The sequence below is a fragment of the Eptatretus burgeri genome, chromosome 5 (genome assembly GCF_056783735.1).
Source record: "Eptatretus burgeri isolate ZD-2024b chromosome 5, Ebu_testis_v1, whole genome shotgun sequence".
Lineage (NCBI taxonomy): Eukaryota > Metazoa > Chordata > Myxini > Myxiniformes > Myxinidae > Eptatretus > Eptatretus burgeri.
This window is the reverse complement of record NC_140965.1, coordinates 5,121,415-5,139,690: the sequence shown is the minus strand read 5'-3', so window position 1 is coordinate 5,139,690 and position 18,276 is coordinate 5,121,415. Positions and strand designations below refer to the sequence as shown.

Below are 18,276 nucleotides of genomic sequence, written 5' to 3'. Positions count from 1 at the left end.
GTGACGCATTGGCGGACGAGCCGCAGATGTGGCCGCGTGGCTGTGCCCCGACTCCGTGCTCCTTGGCGGGTTTCGTTGGCATGACGTTTGGAGTGGGGAGGGAACGGGGCCCCCTTGTTGCACTATCTCAGCGTGGGGGAAAGGGGGAATTGTTGATGCCCTGGGGGAGGGAGAATGGCTGGCTGGCTTGGGTCCCGCGATGAGCGATCCCACACCGCGACGAGTGATCCCACACCGCGACCTCGTCGCCGACCGCCGTCCTTCTCACCTCGGACCCGAGCTCCTTTGCCTCTTCCCGCAACTCTTCTCAGCCGACTCCAGAACCCAACTCTACCTGCCTCACCGATGACTTCGCCACCCCACTCGACTCTCTGCCACACCGATTCGACTGACTCTCCACCCGACTCGACTGACTTCATTCGCCTTGCGCTCGCCTTCTTAGAGGCCGGCAGGAGCAGTTAATATGCAAATATCCGGATCAGGATGACCTCGGGGGCGGAGCCACGCTCGCCCATTGGTCGGAGGAAAGGGGGCGTGAATCTCCCCTGATCCAAGAATTTGCATATGTCGATTTCACACAGACGCGCCTGGAGGCGGGGCCAAGCCGCCCCGCATCTGCTAATTGGACGGAGCAAAAGTGGGCGTGTAGCGTTCCTGATCCGAATTTTCACTCGGAAAGGCCGCTATTTGCACTCGCGGCTCTGTGCGTTCGGCACCAATTGCCGAACGGGCCCGAGACAGCCTGACGCTCAGTGTTCACAGGTGGTGCGGGAATGGCGGTAGAAGGAGAGAGGTGAACGTGGTGGAGGGTTTTCGGTGGTGGTTTGATGGTTATGGTGCTGTTTAGGAATGACGGTGATGCGATGTTTGCGGGATTGAGTTGTGAAGGTAAAGGTCGTGGCTGTTGGCGTTGTTGTTGTTGTCTGAGGGTTGGAGCATGGTTGTAGTTTGTGACGATGGCTGGCGTGGTGGTTAAGGTGGTTGTTGTGTGAGGGCGGTTGAGACGTGGTTGGTTCAAAATAAAGATAGAACAGAAAAACGGCTATCTCAAAGCGTCGCAGCCTGAATGAATCACATAAATTCCCTCTATACAATGGGTTTGGGGCTAACTACACATGTACTTAGAGATATCTCACCTACGGGCCCTGAATGGTGGTTTGCGAATTTCCACAGCCGGAACAATATTCAGATCCCCAGCGTCAATTGTGACATCATATCACATGAAGAAGAATTGTGACCCCCCCTCCTCTCGACCCTCCTCTCTCCCCCTCCTCTCTCGCTCCTCTCTCTCGCCCCCACTCTCACCTCCCCTCTCTCTCCCCCTCTCTTTAATTGTGACGCCCCTCTCTCTCACTCCTCCTCTTTCCCCCCTCGCTCCCTCCCCTCTCTCGCCCCTCTCTTCCCCCTCTCTCACCCCTAGTCTCACTCCTCCTCTATTACCCCTCTCTCTCCCCCTCTTTCTCTCCCCCTCTTTCTCTCCCCCTCTTTCTCTCCCCCTCTTTCTCTCCCCTCTTTCTCTCCCCCTCTTTCCACCCCCTCTTTCTCCCCCCTCTCTCTCCCCCCCTCTCGAGCCACACTCTCGCCCTCCTCTCGCCCCCTCCTCTCGCCCCTCCTCTCTCGCCCCCTCCTTTCTCTCCTCCCTTGAATTGTGATGCCCCCTCTCTCTTTCCCCCTCTTTCCCCCTCTTTCCCCCCTCTTTCCCCCTCTTTCCCCCTCTTTCCCCCTCTTTCCCCCTCTTTCCCCCTCTTTCCCCCTCTTTCCCCCTCTTTCCCCCTCTTTCCCCCCCTCTTTCCCCCTCTTTCCCCCTCTTTTCCCCCCTCTTTCCCCCCTCTTTCCCCCCTCTTTCCCCCTCTTTCCCCCTCTTTCCCCCTCTTTCCCCCTCTCGCCCCCTCTCGCCCCCTCTCGCCCCCTCTCTTCCCCCTCTCGCCCCCTCTCGCCCCCCTCTCGCCCCCCTCTCGCCCCCCTCTCGCCCCCTCTCGCCCCCCTCTCTCGCCCCCTCTCTCGCCCCCTCTCTCTCGCCCCCCTCTCTCGCCCCCCTCTCTCGCCCCCTCTCTCGCCCCCTCTCTCGCCCCCTCTCTCTCGCCCCCTCTCTCGCCCCCTCTCTCGCCCCCTCTCTCGCCCCCTCTCTCGCCCCTCTCTCGCCCCCTCTCTCGCCCCCTCTCTCGTCCCCCTCTCTCGCCCCCTCTCTCGCCCCCCTCTCTCGCCTCTCCCCTCCTCTCTCTCTCTCCCCCTCTCTCTCTCCCCCCTCTCTCTCTCCCCCTCTCTCTCTCCCCCTCTCTCTCCCCCCTCTCTCGCCCCCCTCTCTCGCCCCTCTCTCGCCCCCTCTCTCGCCCCTCTCTCGCCCCTCTCTCGCCCCCTCTCTCGCCCCCTCTCTCGCCCCTCTCTCGCCCCCTCTCTCGCCCCCTCTCTCGCCCCCTCTCTCGCCCCCTCTCTCGCCCCCTCTCTCGCCCCCCTCTCTCGCCCCCTCTCTCGCCCCCCTCTCTCGCCCCCCTCTCTCGCCCCCCTCTCTCGCCCCCTCTCTCGCCCCCCTCTCTCGCCCCCTCTCTCGCCCCCTCTCGCCCCCCTCTCTCGCCCCCCTCTCTCGCCCCCTCTCTCTCGCCCCCTCTCTCGCCCCCCTCTCTCGCCCCCCTCTCTCGCCCCCCTCTCTCGCCCCTCTCTCGCCCCCTCTCTCGCCCTCTCTCTCGCCCCCTCTCTCGCCCCCTCTCTCGCCCCTCTCTCGCCCCCCTCTCTCGCCCCCCTCTCTCGCCCCTCTCTCGCCCCTCTCTCGCCCCCTCTCTCGCCCCCTCTCTCGCCCCTCTCTCTCGCCCCCCTCTCTCGCCCCCTCTCTCGCCCCCTCTCTCTCGCCCCTCTCTCTCGCCCCCTCTCTCGCCCCCCTCTCTTGCCCCTCTCTCGCCCCCCTCTCTCGCCCCCCTCTCTCGCCCCCCTCTCTGCGCCCCCCTCTCTCGCCCCCCTCTCTCGCCCCCCTCTCTCCCCCCTCTCTCGCCCCCTCTCTCGCCCCCTCTCTCGCCCCCTCTCTCGCCCCCTCTCTCGCCCCCTCTCTCGCCCCCCTCTCTCTCCCCTCCTTTCCCTCCTCTCTCTCCCCTCTCTCGCCCCCTCTCTCGCCCCTCTCTCTCGCCCCCTCTCTCGCCCCCCTCTCTCGCCCCCCTCTCTCGCCCCCTCTCTCGCCCCCTCTCTCGCCCCCTCTCTCGCCCCCCTCTCTCGCCCCCTCTCTCGCCCCCTCTCTCGCCCCCCTCTCTCGCCCCCTCTCTCGCCCCCCCTCTCTCGCCCCCTCTCTCTCGCCCCCCTCTCTCGCCCCCTCTCTCGCCCCCCTCTCTCGCTCCTCTCTCACGCCCCTCTCCCATCCCCCTCTCACACCCTCTCTCCCGTCCCCTCTCTCTCTCGTCCCCACTCCCACCCCCTCTCTCTCCCTCTCTCTCCCGCCTCTCTCCCTCACCCCTAGTCTCACCCTTGCTCTCTCCCCCTCCTCCCTCGCCCCTCTCTCTCGCCCCCACTCTCATCCCCCCCTCTCCCGTCCCCCTCTCTCGCAGATATTGGTCAACACATAAATGGCCGTAACTTGGAAACCGCTCGTCCGATTAATATCAAACCTCGAAAAGGCACATCCGCGGGTCCCCAGCAATATTCCTGGCAAGTTTCAATCAGATTGGACCGTCAATCGTGCAAAATAATAATAATAATAATAAATACATAAATCAACATTAATTGTGACGTCATAGCACCGTGTCTTGTCATTGGTTGACAGATAAATGGCCGTAACTTGGGAACTGCTTATCCGATAAATATCAAACCTTGAAAAGGCACATCCACGGGTCCCCAGCAATATTCCTGGCAAGTTTCAATCAGATCAGAGCGTCAATCGTGCAAAAAAAAAATTAATAAATAGTAAACAAATAAATAAATAAACATTAATTGTGACATCATTCGGATGTCATAGCAACGTGTCCTGTCATTGGTCGACATAAGTGGCCATAACTTGGTAACCGCTCGTCCGATCGATATCAAACCTCGAAAAGGCACATCCACGGGTCCCCGACAATATTCCTGGCAAGTTTCAATCCGATCGGACCGGTGATCGTCCGGTTATTAATAATTTGGGAAAAAATTGGCGTGAGAAGGTGGAACGACACCTTCAGCTGCCATATATACACTTTTTCAACACTGAAAAAGCAGTAAAATGGCCGTAACTTGGGAACCGCTCATCCGATCGATATCAAACCTCGAAAGGCACATCCGCGGGTCCCCGGCAATATTCCTGGCAAGTTTCAAAGAGATCGGACCGGCGGTCGTCGAGAAACGGCGGTCGCAGACAGAGACACACACACACACACACACAGATTGCTGGAATTATAGATAGATTAGGTTTCCAAGCCTTACAGGCTGGTACCCTGTTGATTTTGTTCGGTTCATTTTTTTCGAAATCCTTCTGCCGGGCCGACATTTTTCAGGTTTATTCCATTATAAATTCATTTTCTCAGCAACCGCTTATCCGATTGTCTCAAAATTTGCACGATCGGAGCAACGAATCATGTATAATTTTTTAATGACAATTATAAGCCTGGTGTTGGCTTAGTGGTTAGGGTGGCGGCTTGGGATCCTAGGGTCCTGAATTCAAGCCCCGTTGGCCGCTGAATTCAAAAAAATACACCAGGAGGTTGACTCAGCCTGTCATCCTTCTGAGGTCGGCAAAATGAGTACCAGTGTACTGGTAAGGGGACACTGCATCAGCGGCATAGCTGCGTCCCAACCAATGATGCAACCAGCAGCCACAGGCTGCACTCGATAGAGAGAGAATGATAATTATGATGTCATAGGTAACGTGTGGCAGCCATCTTGGAAAAAAGAAAAAACTTTGGACTCCTTTTTCTCCAAAACTGCCCCATGGAAAAAATTGAAACTTGACATGTCAAGTACTCACCATGGAAAATTTGTTTTTTTATGGGATGACGTCATCGGTGAAGTGGTATCCCGGACAAAATTTGACGCATATAATGCTTTATCCGATCGGTATGATAATTATTGACTGTCATCTTGGGAAAATCTGGTCGACAGAATTTAACTTATGACGTCATCGGTCATGTGGTTCGGTAGGCAGAGTCAGGGGAATGGAAGGCAGCGTGAGGGGAATGGAAGGCAGCGTGAGGGGAATGGAAGGCAGCGTAAAGGCATAGGAAGGAAGCATGAGGGGAGGGAAGGCAGCATAAGGGGAATGGAAGGCAGCATAAAGGCAAAGGAAGGAAGCATGAGGGGAGGGAGAGGGAAGGCAGCGTAAGGGGAGGGTAGGCAGCATACCAAGGCGTTTTCAGGGCGATGAAACATGACCGAACTGCAATGTTTTCTTCATAACCGCTGTGTTCGATATAAAATTGGGCGGGGCATTTAAATATAGGGTCAATACCCCTGGGCGCTCACCTGGTAGCGGCTGGATAACAACACTCCAGGAAACCACTGGTTGGCATGGATGACCCACAAAGGAAGTAAACAAAAAAGTAAACACCTCTGGATTTCTTTGTTAGTGCTGTGAACAAACTTTGGTCCATCACAGGTGATCAAGGTTGTGGTTAAGTTTCATCAGAATTTTAGTTTGAGAAGGAAGCAAATACCTCCTTTGGGGGGGGAGGGGTGGCAACTCCCCCTTAACTCCCTCCATGGACCCATTCAGACTCAATTTTTATTTATTTATTATTTATATATATATTAGGGTGGTCCAAAAACAGCAAAAAAAATTTAAAAAATTCAGATGTTGTCTCCACAATCCTTAAATTATTCCACTATGATTCAATAACGCACATAAAAAATTTAACATGATTGGAGGTGATTTAGAGGTCGCTCCATATGACGACTTTTAGTTTCATGAGTTGGTTAAATTAGGGTATGGTCAGGTACAATTACGGGTACTTCTGGATGTCCGAGGTGGAAATGGAGTGCATTTTCGAACTCTATGGGGTCGATTTACTCTAAGAAATGACTGCACCGACATTGACTTCACTACCATTTCGAAAATATGACCTAAAACAAGATTTATCATTACTGGAGTTAACTAATCCTACTCATTTCGATATTTTCTAATCTATAATTAATTTGTTGTCCGTTTTTTTCAATTCTTTTTCAATTTGTTTTCAATCAATGGAATTACAAACTATTAGAATATTTCGTCTTTTACCAAATACCACTATCATCTCCGACTCTATTGCTGTCTCCACTCCTGCCTAAACTTATTTCTAGCCAGCCCAACATCCAGTGTTTCAGATTCAATGATTCACGAAAAATATGTTAGTTATTTATTTAGTTATTTTTATATTAAATTAGGGTATGGTGAGATGCGAATCCGTACATGTCTGAGCTTCCTCGGTGAAAATGGACTACATTATCGAACTCAGTGGGGTCGATTTACTCAAAGAAATGTTTAGACGGACAACAAATTAATTATAGATTAGAAAATATCGAAATGAGTAGGATTAGTTACTCAACTCCAGTAATGATAAATCTTGTTTTAGGTCATATTTTCGAAATGGTAGTGAATTCAATGTCGGTGCAGTCATTTATTAAAATAAATCGACCCCATAGAGTTAGAAAATGCACTCCATTTCCACCTCGGACATCCAGAAGTACCCGTAATCGTACCTGACCATACCCTAATTTATTCGAGTCATGAGACGAAAAGTCGTCATATTAGTAGTGCAGCAGATTACTGAAATAATCTTTCACTTGGTGGTACAAGCACCAAATTTGGTATACATGTGCTCCAGGACCTATTCTCTCAGAAAAGTACGTTACCCACGTTGAAAAACAAAATGGCCGCCATTTTTCAAGATTGCTGCCATTTGAAGTGGTTTGAATCTGTGTTTGAGCTACATTTTGATGGAATAATGCTATTTTAATGTTCTATGCAACGAAATATATGTTTTTGAGTTGGAAAAATCCATTTCTGCACTTACAAAACCGTAATTGTTGAAAACTAAGATGATATGGCCGGAATTAAATGACGACAGGCTCTTTTAGCGCTACATTTTGCAAAAAGAAACAAAAATGAAGAATAATATAGCATATACAGCAGGAAATTATTATCTTTTGATTCACGTGGTGGATTAGTCAATCATTTAGTCCTCGCATTTGCATGCACACAACTGTGTACACTTGAGACTGAAGCGATAGCATTTACATCGCCCTCGGCATTCCGTCTTGCAGCCACATTTTGTTAACTGCTGACAACTCTGGGCAATGGGTGGAAGGGTCAATGGACCTTTAAGCAGCCATCTCTATGTGGAGGCCCCCAAACATGACAACAAATTTATCCTCACCATACAGGTCAGGCCAGTGCCACTGGACTTGTTTGATAAGTGCATAAATAGGCTGGTCTGCTGTTATCACAGGGACCTGTCCTGGGTTGAGGTGTGCAATAGTATCCCTGACATTGTTCATGGAGTGCCTTACAGTGGCAACTGAGTGAGCTTCATCACGAAGGAGGGGCAGAAGTGCTGTAATACTCACTTCAAATGCAAGACCTCTCTTTTTCTCTGCATGATCGGCTGACCAAGTGATGTTAACATTGTCATGTACTTCTTGTGTGAGGCTAATCTTCTGCAACCACTCATATTCATTGGTTAGGGGGAGACTTGGCAGAGATTCATATGTAACTTTGCCTTTGGGAGGAGAAGGGTTCTTTGTTGTGAAGAACGCAGGATAGACATTTGTATATGAGTCGGGGATTTCTGGGACTTTCTTTACTTTGGTATTCTTAATTAGAATTGGTTCCCGTACTTCTCCTTGATTTCCTGATGTTGTATGTTGAAAGATGGATATGCTGGTTCCATGGAATGATGTGGTCGCCGTTGTGGAAGAGGGATTATGGTCGATGTTATCCATCGCAGGTGTGCTGAAAAGACTTTCCTCAGTTTGGGAGGACAAACCACACCTTCCTCTACATATCTGGCTACAGCTGCATCTCCCAGCTGAGCTGATATGTCGAGTACTCGATCATATGGAATACTGAGACCATGGTCATGGAGCATTTCTACTAGGTGTCTCTTTCTTTTCTTAGCATGAACAGACATCCCTATGGAGACCGGAAATGGGGTTTCTCTGTCTCTGGAATGCCTGTGTGTGGCAGCACCTTCTTTGTATTTGGCAAAGCAGTTATATTGAAGGAGCTGAGCCATAGCCAGGTCAGTTGTAGTTGCTCCAAACCTCAGTTGAGACTTTTTGTCTGCTCCATGCTCAATCATGCAGACAAATTGGAGCAAAGCTGGAGGTAATGAATCGTATACTGAAGTCTCATGAAGATTGCCCTCATATTTGCATTTGTGATCAAGCATGTGCCTACGCAATATCTTGGCAGCTTTGGCGAGAATGATGGCATCAGAGTAGGTTGATGCTTCTGACATGACAGGACCTACATCCTTCTTGAATGTCAGATAAACATCACATCCATCCTTGTAGGTTTCCAACGCAGGTATCTCTGCCAAAAGCTTTCCTTTCAGTCTGGTAGAGTTCACATCAGGTATATCTGTTCCAAATTGTTCAAGTCTTTCCTTGTAAAGACTCACCAAGTTAGCAAGTCGAAACGATACAGGCCCGTCACTGCTGTTTCTTGTCTCAATGACATAGGTAAGAAGTTCAGAGAACACCAAAGAGAAGGCTTCCTTTTCTTGGGATGACTGGACTTTTTCTTTGTTCTTGGCTGCAATGTGTGCCCTCTCTCTATGATACAGAGCTGTTAAGCAAGAGTAGTGGTATTTTAGTTCCAGGGCAAACACATCTCCACCGCTCAAGACAGCCAAAAGCTTGCCATCATTAAGATTGCGAGCACATTCATTAAGCCTCTCATTTAGCTGCATGGTCATGGCTTGTCGCAACTTTGACTTTGATTGTATCTTTTCACATAGGAAACACCGTTGCACTTCCATGCTAGTTCTTCGCATTTTTGAGTGCCCTTCTCCTGGATCATTTTGAATTTCAGCTGCTCTTTTTGTGGCATGCTCAAGTTTATAGCTGTCAAACATTTTGCGACAATTTTGGTGGTACTTGGCACTATTTTTCCTCGGTGTATCCTCAATACCACCTCCTTCATCCAATCTGGATAGGTCTAACCTGATCGGTAACTGGTGGATTGCCTGAAATTGTGGTAGGTTCCAATCTGGATAGGTCTAACCTGATCGGTAACTGGTGGATTGCCTGAAATTGTGGTAGGTTTTTTTCTATCATGGAATAACCATCAGAACTACACTCATAATGGGTTGGGGGAGACTTCAACTCTTCTTTTGTATGAGTCTGACAGAGGCAACCCTTCCTCCAGTCAGTTTTAGGAGTACAACTTGACGGATTATTAGTGGACATATTGAACAGGTTAAGGCCTAGGGTTTATCCTTTTACCACCTAACCGTACAAAATACATAAGCACATTGAGATATGGGATACAACTAGGTTCATACATACAAATGCCCTACACCTAGCCCGATCGTTCATCCAGTGCCATTTAAGTCCCGTGCGATCTGTACACCTTCCAGGTAACTGAAGCCCCGTTACCCTTGGCTCGGCTCTCCCACGCTGGCACATCCTGTCAATTCAGGCACGGCTATCTAATAGTGTAATACTACAACTAGCTATACTTCCAGCTGAAATATATACAGTGGCTTATTAGATAGCATTTGGGACACTCAAGTATACTACAAACTACAGTTTAGGTTAGTAAACTCCAGCTACAAGTAGTACACTATAAGCTGACACTGAACTCCATGCTGAATCTCACAGTGTGCCCTGGTTGTGCTTTAACATCACTCTTATTTACATAATGTAATAGAGCTTGACCGCATCACTTCAATACATGATCACAGATGTTGCCCAGCAATATCTGTGATAATTTTGTAAGACAGCTACAAAAGTACTGATTTTAAGTCATGCAATGGCCACCATCTTGAAAACTGGTAACCATTTTCGAATATTAGTGCCAAAATATATTTCTCCAGTCAAAATACAATCTATTTAACATTTGGATCAATAGCATGTTCCTATTTATAGACGTTTAGCACTGAAAACCCTTTTTCCTATTTTATGAGACGGCCATCTTGAAAAATGGCGGCCATTTTGTTTTTCAACGTGGGAAACGTACTTTTCTGAGAGAATGTGTCCTGGAGCACATGTATACCAAATTTGGAGCTTGTACCATCAACTGAAAGATTCTTGTGGGATACTGACTTAATCTGCCCCACTATATGGAGCCACCTCTAAATCACCTCCGATCAAGCTAAAAAAAATTATGCGCGTTATTGGATCATATTAGAATAATTTTAAGCTTGTGGAGCAACATTCTATTTTTTTTTCAACTTTTTTTGGACCACCCTAATATATATATATATATATATATATATATATATATTTTTTTTTTTTTTAATGGTGTTAACAAACTTTGGTACATCAGGGGTGATGAAGGTTGTGGTCAAGTTTCATTAGAATTGCATGTGTAGTTTCTGAAAAGAAAGCAAATACCTATTTTGGGGGCAACCCTCATAGACCCCCTTGGGGCCTGATTTTTAATTTTTTTAAACTTTAATGCCATGAACAAACTTTGGTTCACACACAGTGATGAATGTTGTGGGAAAGTTTCATCAAAAGCATATGTGTAGTTTCAGTGCAAGTATTTGATTATGGACAGACTGAAGGATGATGGATGGATGAACGGACGGACAGAGTGACAAACGGACGATGCGTCATCACATTAGCTCCCTGGAGCTACCTTCCAGGTGAGCTAAAAATTAAAACCCATACTATGAACCGAGCAAAGCCCTGCCTGTATGCTTCCCTCCACAACTGCCCCCTAACCCCCCCCCCCTCATATGTGTTCCTCTGACCTCGTGGTCTATGCTAACCGTGTACGTGCACCGGTGATATACTCATCTTTTCACTCTCACACATGCACGGATTTCCCCACAGCCACACTGCACGGTGGCATGTTCCGCGTGGCTTCGATGTTACAACGTGTCCGCTCTCCACGTGGCTTCGGCGCTGCAGCACGACTGCTTCCCACGTGAAGAAGCACGTGATTAGCAAGACAGCCACATAGCCTCCCCCACAGTGCTACACACCACAGGCCTGGGTGTGAGTTTGACTTAAGATCGTGCGCCTGTGAAACATGTGCACCTCACACACGTAACCAAGCATGCAGGCAGGCACACACCCCACGGAGAGTCATTTGTACCATATCTGGGTGTACTGTCTACGTACCTCTTCGTTTTCAGCAACTACCGACTATTAATATATTGCATTAACTATTAGTATGTTTATATAATTAACATTTTGTCATGAAAGCAGATTGCACAAAACGGTTAAAACAAACTGCGTACGTAATTTCTGAAAAAAAGGTCCCCTGTGGACTGTATCGCCATGGCTTTAAAAGCCGGTTCCAGAGCACGGCGTTGCGCCAAATTAAGTTCCACTTTCTGCACATTCCATCTTTTCACTTAATATAATCGTCCAAACAGTTGAAAAAAACTTAAGCTTAATGCTTTGCTTAAATAAATACACCGAGTTATAAACTTCACCGATTTGTTGAAATTTTCAGATTTCACTCCAGATTTCGACACTTATTTAATCCACAAGATCCGATTCTCAAATCAAATAAAATATTTTGATTATACACTTTAATTAGTCTGTGAGAGTGGATTGTATTTCCAAATCAAGGCGTGCTTGAATAGGCCGAACCAAAATGGTGAATTAAGACCCTCCAGCAAGCTCACAGATGGCTGACCAAGGATGACACCTTGCCAAATGATAATTAAATAAGGTCGTCAATTATCTTCAAAAGGGGTGTTTTAATTAACCCCAAACACCCAATTATTACTCTAGCACTCCCCTGGAGTTCCATTGGTGTACATGCAAAGTTTCAGGTTGCTAGGTTTCATGGTTTTGTAGTTATGGACACATGCACGCACACACACACACACACACACACACACACACACACACACACACACACACACACACACACACACACACACACACACACACACACACACACGCACACACATTGGTGTTGATTTAAAAGTTGGTTATTTATTTATTTATTTTAATTGAAATTTTTTTTAATCCCATGCTGAATTCAGTTTTATAAAGAGGACATCATGGGTCACGTGTCTGATCAAAGCGGGGTTGTATCAAAGTTAGGGTGACTTGGTACCCAGTTATAACTGCTTGCAGCTATAAAGCGCGTGCCTCCAGTTAATTTTGGTATTGGAAGCAAACTTGGAAAAACGCCACGATAAGCTATTTATACACGTTAACACAGGGTTTGTCCAAGAGGGGCAACCTCCTTGGGCAGGGGGAGGGGGAAGAAATGAAGTCGCTACGACCTCCATCGTGTGACCCTTATTCCTCCTATCAAGTTTGATTGAGATTGTATAAGTAACAACGAATGTGTCACGGTCAAACAAACAGACAGACACCAAATTTCATGTTTTAATGTGATTTATTAATCGATATGTTAATCTTTATGGAAACAGCCTTGGCCTCATGGAAGAGCAAGGTGATGAAGGGCAAAAAGGCAATGCAATGACGTCTTACTTTAATAATGGAGCAAACGTGGATGTCACCGAAACTCCAGATTTGACATTTAACAGTTCTTGGGCCTACGTCGAGGTTCCAAACCCGGTTGTACCTCTGGTTCCAACCCTGGTGCTGGCCTTAAGTGGGCACTCAAGGCCAGCAGACGAGTTCGTACTTTGGCTTGACTCCGGTGCACGTACTCCAGCACGGGCTCTGATAGACCCCGTGGCCAGGTGCGGTCCGTTAGCCACAGCACATTGTCCACCTTCCAGGCGGGAGTGCCCGCGAGTTGTTGCAATGGTGGAAGTCTGGTTGTATACAGCAACCTGTATATGCGAAACTATCAATGACATCATTGTGTGTATGACGCCCTTTTCTTATTTTCATTGTTATCACTCACAGCAAGTATATTATGTGGCTTTTCATTCGCCTTGGACACATTGCACACACCTTGACTTGCTTTGACGTGAGATGAGATCATAATCCGTCTTTTATCTGTTCTTCCTTGTTGCTCACTTCCTCGGTTCTATTTTACTTTCTTTTATATGACCTCCCCACCATATTTTTTTTTCTTTTTTTTTTCCTCGCTCATCTCCCCCTTTCCTTTCCCCACATTGTCTCATTATACCTTGTGTCCATATAACTTTTTTTTGGAATTACCTCCACCACCAAAGGTGGAAGGAGGTTATATTTTCATCCCTTTTCTGTCTGTTTGTTAATTGCCGGAATCCTTCGGATTTTGGCAATTGTGTTGGTCGGTTGTGTGTGTCATTCTGTGTCTGTCTGTCTGTCTGTTTGTTTGTGTGTTTGTTTACCCTGTAGCAGCCACACCGTTTCAGTGATCATGACCAAACTGGGTACAGACGTCGGCCATGGTCCAACTTAGACACTTGTCGTTTTTGGTGAATCGAGGTCAAAGGTCGAGGTCAAGGTCACCGAAAAACCAAAATTTTATTTTCGCAATAACGTCCGCTAAAATGGTCGTATCGACTTCAAACCAAATCCAAAATGTGCATCTTCCAATACTGCATCCAACCATATGTCTCATTGGGGTGTCACACCCACACCCTTCTTAGCGGTCGGGGGTCGAATGTCAGGGGGTTTGGGTCAAAACTTTCAAATTGTGATAAAAACGTCATTTCAAGTCTGATTGACTTCCAAGTTATGATCATGACCAAACTAAGTGCTATAACTCATTAAACAGCAGCACTATCGACTGGTAAGAACCAAATTGATTTCCAGGTTTTTGTTTTTTCAGAGATCATGGAGATATGACAAGGTTATTCCGGCAATTCCTTGCTCAATGAGCAATTTCATCTATCTGTTTGTCTGTGTGCAGGATATCTCCAACAGTTGTGGACGGATTCAGATGAAACTTGGTGGACAAGTTGGGTGTGTGACAAGGACAAATTGATTCGATTTTGGTGAAGATCCGAATTCAGATCCGGATCCGATAATTATTTAATTACCTCCGCCACCGAAGGTGAAGGAGGTTATGTTTTCACCCCTTTCTGTCTGTCTGTCTGTTTGTGTGCACAATATCCACAAAAAGTTGTGGACAGATCCAGATGAAATTTTGTGGACAGGTTCGGTGTGTGACAAGGACGAACTGCTTAGATTTTGGTGAATATCCAGATACGAGAATATTTTCAGCGATTCTTCACCATTGAGACATAGGACCGAAAACGATGTATTCCTGTGTAGCATCATATTTCAAACATGTATTGGGCCCGATATGTTCTCATGGATCAGGCATTACGTGGCCGACGGAGGCGCTCTACCGAGTGCCCTTCTAGTTATTTATTGCAATGGACATTGCATTCATTGGCTGATTACCACCCTTTTGCACCACAGGCCAGATCATCTGAGCAACCACGTTCGGCAGGTGCACTCGACGGAGAGGCCGTTCAAGTGCCAGGTTCTACTCCATTTCATATATATCCCTTCTCCTTGCTACATTAATCACCTCCCTCTTTCATCCCAGCTGTCCATTCCCCAGTACCTGTCCTGTCTGCTAGTCGGTTCCCCTTTTATTGTCCACGCGTTCCTTTATTTGCACATGCTTGCCTTTTATTTTGGACGGGCACTGCCACTTTTTTCTTGCACGTGACATTTGTTTAACATTTCATATCACGTCTACGTCGTGTCTGTAAAATTTCTGAGCAGACTCGTGTGGACTCATTAACCCGCCATCTCTCTTGCACGTGCCTGACATGCAGACGTGTGAAGCAGCGTTTGCCACGAAAGATCGTCTGCGATCTCACATGGGACGGCATGAGGAGAAGGTTGCGTGCCACGTGTGCGGCAAGCAGCTCGGAGCTAGCCAGCTCCCTGAACACATGAAAGCTCATGCCGAGCAACCAAGCCACGTGTGCAACATATGTAATAAGGGAGTTGTCTCATGTTAGTCATGGGCGGTTTTTGTGTGTCTCTCTTTATTTTATCTCTCCCCCACCCCACCTTCCCACCCCCTCTTCCTTCCCTACACCCCATTCCTCATTTTAATTTTATTGCATTTTTATACTTTTCCCACAGCCAAGGACCTATGTTGTGTGGGTCACCTGACGGGACAGATCTCTGCACAGATCCCAGCACCCATCCCTACACCGGGTCCAGCCTATTTTCCTATGTATTGACTGAGGTGGGCATTTAGAGATAACATTGCCACTGTCATCATTGTGGTTTGTCAAATATATGCGACGACTGTCTGTCAAAATGTAGTTCAAAAACAAAAACAACCTGAGTAGTTATGACAACGTGAGCTGTTGCCTTCGATTCCCTCGGCTGGAGCCTTGACGGCATGAGACTTCCATAATCCTGTATTTTTACAATTAACATTCGTGTTTTCCATTCTTGCTTTTCTCTTTCGTATGCATCCTGCAGGATCCGAGAAGTTCCACACAACTGCGACAATAGTTTGGGATTTCAATCTGTGTTGGCAATTTGCCTTTGAACCCCATTGGTGTTAATCCACCGTAGGGGTGGACTCTGCTCACTGACTGATCAGGAGCCATGATGGCTAGCTTGCCACGCTCAAAGCCCGGTTATCCAGACCGCATGAGAAGACCTGGCAATGAGGCCCTGTGGCATCATGCGGTGTAATTCTACCGCCCACTGTTCCATTATCACCATTCTGTCCATTAAGGTGGTCGTTTTTTTTTTTTTTTTTTTTTTTCTTGTAGTTGAGATTTTTAACGCTATCACCATCTCATTTTGTTCCAACATACAAGTAAATAATTCACACCAAGTTTGATTAACCTTTCGGGGTTGCTCGATGAAGATGAAGTTTTACCTTGTGGCTCGCATTATATCCGCATATTCTGAATATTCGAGAATTAATCATAATCTTCTCAAGCTAAAAAGATGACAAGAAGAAACATTGTTCATTGTCAGTCCAACTTTGGCAGCAGCTATGGACAATACCACGTTGAGTGATGGGCACCATTTGGCCTTGTTACCACATCTCGGAGTCTCGGTCATAACGTGCAGGAGCTAACCATAAACCATTCCTCGATTGGAAGAGCTCAACGTCGCTTTTGTGAAGAACTTGACAAAAACAGTTTTTTTTGCATCCCACACAAAAAAGGGAACAGTTCCAGCCAACTGTCTCAATTTTAGTAGTTCAATGGGATGTCAGATGAAGTGGACGGATTGTGGACCTCATATGACCTCATAGGGAAGGGACGTCTTTGTTGTTTGAGTCTACTTTAGGGTATGGTTCACTGCTACTCGTGCTATTTCTGCTCCTGAGCTTCTATTCCCACAACATCTCGTTTGGTATGAAAAGGTGAATTCTGCCCTTTCAAAATCTTCCTGTTCTAAATTTGCTGGATATCTGTGGTCTCAATGAGCAGCTTATTGGTTTGGCCTTCTTGAGCAAAGATGGAGTCATCAGGAGGAACCTGGATAGGATTCGGGTTTCAGCCACTACTCCACAACCCTCAAACCCATCCAGGCACAGCCAAAGTGAGCCTTACAGAAAACTCCCTGCAAGAATGGACTTCTTGAAGTTCCTCAAAATTCCAGCTGTTTTTCCCCGATTCTGACCCCGAGTCATATGAGCTCATAGAGGATTACAGAGCGGCTCTACAGGCAGTTGAACACTTGAAGGAGGCTAATGACGATGCTGAAAGGTGTGTGGTTCTAAATACCTCTGCCATCGAAGGTGGATGGGAGGTTATATTTTCACCACTGTCTGTTTGTTTTTCTGTCTCTCTGTGGCTAGGATAGCTCAAAACGTTTGGACCAATTCGGATAAAATTTGGTATATGGTTTGGGTCTGTGACAAGGACAAAGATTAGTTTTTGTCGTCGAACCGAATCTGATTCCGGGCGGAGGTATGCGCTCTGCAGTGTGTCCTTCTAGTTGAAGAGTGTAATCCCACCATAAAGAAAGAAGAACAGAAGCAATTGGTTCACGAAAAAATATTTTCGCGAAAAAAAATAAGTGACCACTATATTCGTTATTGTTGTGTGTCTGTCTGTCTGTCTGTCCTGAGCATAGCTCCGTGGGTTTTGATCCGATCCTGATAAAATTTTGGTGGGAGGTTTATATCATGATCTAGTTGTGTTTCCCTGAGAATGGGCGTGGTGCACCCATTATGGGCGGAGCCACGCCCAAAAAACATGTTTTTAGGGGTAGCCAATTTCAATTTGCATCTTCTCCGAGGGGGTTTGTCGAATCTGGCAGGGGTTTCGGTATTTGGTAAGCCCAATGGCACCTGCATCGCCCCACGGAGCTCGATTTTTTTTTTTTTTCATTTTCATCCCAAGGCCAAGGTCACAAGGTCACGAACTTAGAAAATTGCGATTTTGACATAAAAATCCATCTTCTCCGAGGGGTTTGTCGAATCTGACAGTGGTTTCGGTATTTGGTTAGCCCAGTGGCACCTGCATAGCCCCACAGAGCTCGACTTTTTTTTTTTTTTTTCATTTTTGTCACGAGGTCACGAACTTAGAAAATTTCGAATTTTGATATAAAAATCATACGACCGCCCAAACTTTGAGAGCTATGATGACAATATTTTTTATGCATAATCTTGAGGTCATTCCCCACCTAAAGTCTTCAAACCATTTTGCTCTATCTCGAACACCTTGCCCGTGGCGCCCCCTCCAAGTTTGTTTTTACGCTGATTTCATCAAAGTATGGATAATCCGAGGAGTGTGAAATGCCATATAGCCTATATGACGTTATATTGTTCCTGGAATGTTCCAGAGGAAGTTTTGCACCAAAGGTCATAATCCTTGACCTTTAAAGGTCACAAAGGTCAAATTTTCAAAGTTGTGGGAATCGAACCGGGTTTTCGACCTTCTTCGACGAACTAACTCCAATAAGCTATAGCACGTATCCTGTTTCCTTATTTTAATGTCCACAACATTGTTTTGTGACCTTTAAAGGTTATGCAAAGGTCAAATTTTGAAAGTTGTTGAACGAAAGCGGGTTTTCGACATTTTGCAGCTAATAACCCGTCACTCGTACCACATCTTGTTGATAATTTTTATAACTTGGTCAAACATTATCACATTGTCTCATCCTTGACTTCTGAAACGATCTACATCGTCAAATACCGCTCGTGAACCATCGTCGTCTTCAGACTTGCTCCTCCTTAAAGTCGTACAGGACCACAGAAGCTGCTTCCCCCAAAGGCATAAAGTGAACAATATCGATGTAAAAGTGACATTGAGTAAACACACCAGGCCGCTACAGTCCAGAACTTCAACCTCATTGAGCAATGGATGAAAT

General features: G+C 46.9%; 1 protein-coding gene across 2 annotated transcripts in view; it reads left to right on the top strand.

Moving 5' to 3' along the window:
- The window catches only part of LOC147025751 (POZ (BTB) and AT hook-containing zinc finger 1-like), a 36,294-nt gene that overhangs the window by 14,885 nt on the left and 3,133 nt on the right, over positions 1–18,276 (top strand). The window contains exons 5-7 of one of the 2 annotated variants that reach the window (XM_085880474.1): positions 14,389–14,452; positions 14,754–14,937; positions 15,070–15,175. In XM_085880474.1, the coding sequence (XP_085736600.1) occupies positions 14,389–14,452; positions 14,754–14,937; positions 15,070–15,170 (349 nt within the window). In that variant the 3' untranslated portion in view covers positions 15,171–15,175. The remainder of the gene's footprint in view (positions 1–14,388; positions 14,453–14,753; positions 14,938–15,069; positions 15,176–18,276) is intronic. The other variant, XM_085880475.1, reaches the window with a different exon arrangement.